Source organism: Penaeus vannamei, unplaced genomic scaffold, assembly GCF_042767895.1.
Source record: "Penaeus vannamei isolate JL-2024 unplaced genomic scaffold, ASM4276789v1 unanchor4517, whole genome shotgun sequence".
In the NCBI taxonomy this organism is placed as follows: domain Eukaryota; kingdom Metazoa; phylum Arthropoda; class Malacostraca; order Decapoda; family Penaeidae; genus Penaeus; species Penaeus vannamei.
This window is the reverse complement of record NW_027217497.1, coordinates 1218-2500: the sequence shown is the minus strand read 5'-3', so window position 1 is coordinate 2500 and position 1283 is coordinate 1218. Positions and strand designations below refer to the sequence as shown.

Genomic DNA, 1283 nt, shown 5'->3' with positions numbered 1-1283 from the left:
TACAGAAAATGAAAGGCTTTTCCTTAAGATAAAGCAAAGGCAGGAGGTAATTTAAAGTGGCTTTCTTCATGCTTTTTCTGCACTGAGTAGCATTTTACAGTATTATCAGTTTTTAGGAATTTTCTGATGTTCTTTGTTACAATTTATAATTTGCTGTTGGTATCTTTGTTGTTTAGATATCAAGTGTCAGAAATTGTGTGCATTGTTTAATATTTGTTCAATATTTCCCATGGCCTAACTTGATTATGATATTTTTGTTATTTAGTGTTCTTGGCTGTCATGTTTATTTTTAAATCTATTTATTTTGATTATTTAGTATTCTGTCCATAGGTCTGGAACAAGTTGATGGAACTGGAAGAGAAAGCAAAAGATCCAAACAGATTGTTTGGTAACCGTGGATGTTCACTTTTTCAAGAAGAAAAGGAACGAAAAAGAGTCAGAAATGTGAGTATCATTCCTTTCTGTTCACAATATTAACCTCTCCTTGTATTGAAATGAAAAATATTTTCTTGCATGTATTCATGATTTAAAAAAAAAAGTGATTTAGAAGCTATACATCCAGATATCAAGAACATTCTCATCAACAGAGCATGTCTTTGATTCATTCATTAGGAAAGAAATATCTTTGATAAATCTAAACACATATTTCAGGAATTGCCTCGGATAGAAAAAGAACTTGAAGATTTAGTGTTGCAGTGGGAAGTAGAAAAAGGGAAGCCCTTCCTTCTTGGAGAGCAGAGTGTATCAGAGTATATTCAGAATCAATGGGAGAAATACAAGAATCAAAAAGAGAAAGAAAAGAAGGACAGAGTAAGTTCTAAATTGAGTTCTTATATTGAGATCACATATGTATTATGTTCTCAACCAGGTGTTCACAAGCCCTAAGGGCTGCAGAAGGCTGCTGGTGAGATGGTTAGTGTCCTAGTTCATTTTCTACTTTGCAATCAGTTTTGAGGGGACTGTCATGGAAAATGTCTTTTTTCTCTACTCATTTCATCATTAAAAAATATCGTTTGGGGATAGCTCATTGATTGTTTTTGCATAATATAGAGTATGTAATTGTGCTTCGTCTTATATATAGTTTTAACCTTGTCCCCCCTAAAAGTCAGTTTTAAAATCTTTTTCTTTTTTTTTTTTCTTTTTTTCCCTTTTTTTATTATTTATTTATTTATGCATTTATATTTTTTATTTTTTATTTATTTATTTTTTTACTGTCATATCTATACATGTATTTATATATTCCTATATCTATACATGTATATATATACCTATATATATATATA

General features: G+C 30.1%; 1 protein-coding gene across 1 annotated transcript in view; it reads left to right on the top strand.

Annotated features, from left to right (window-relative positions):
* LOC138861314 (protein regulator of cytokinesis 1-like) overlaps positions 1 to 912 on the top strand; it is a gene marked incomplete at both ends in the record, with an annotated part of 10650 nt that extends 9738 nt beyond the window's left edge. The window contains 4 exons of the mRNA XM_070120309.1: positions 1 to 46; positions 331 to 444; positions 652 to 810; positions 869 to 912. The exon at positions 1 to 46 is cut by the window's left edge and continues 64 nt beyond it. Coding sequence (XP_069976410.1) covers positions 1 to 46; positions 331 to 444; positions 652 to 810; positions 869 to 912 — 363 coding nt within the window. The remainder of the gene's footprint in view (positions 47 to 330; positions 445 to 651; positions 811 to 868) is intronic.
* Between the last annotated feature and the right edge of the window lie 371 nt (positions 913 to 1283).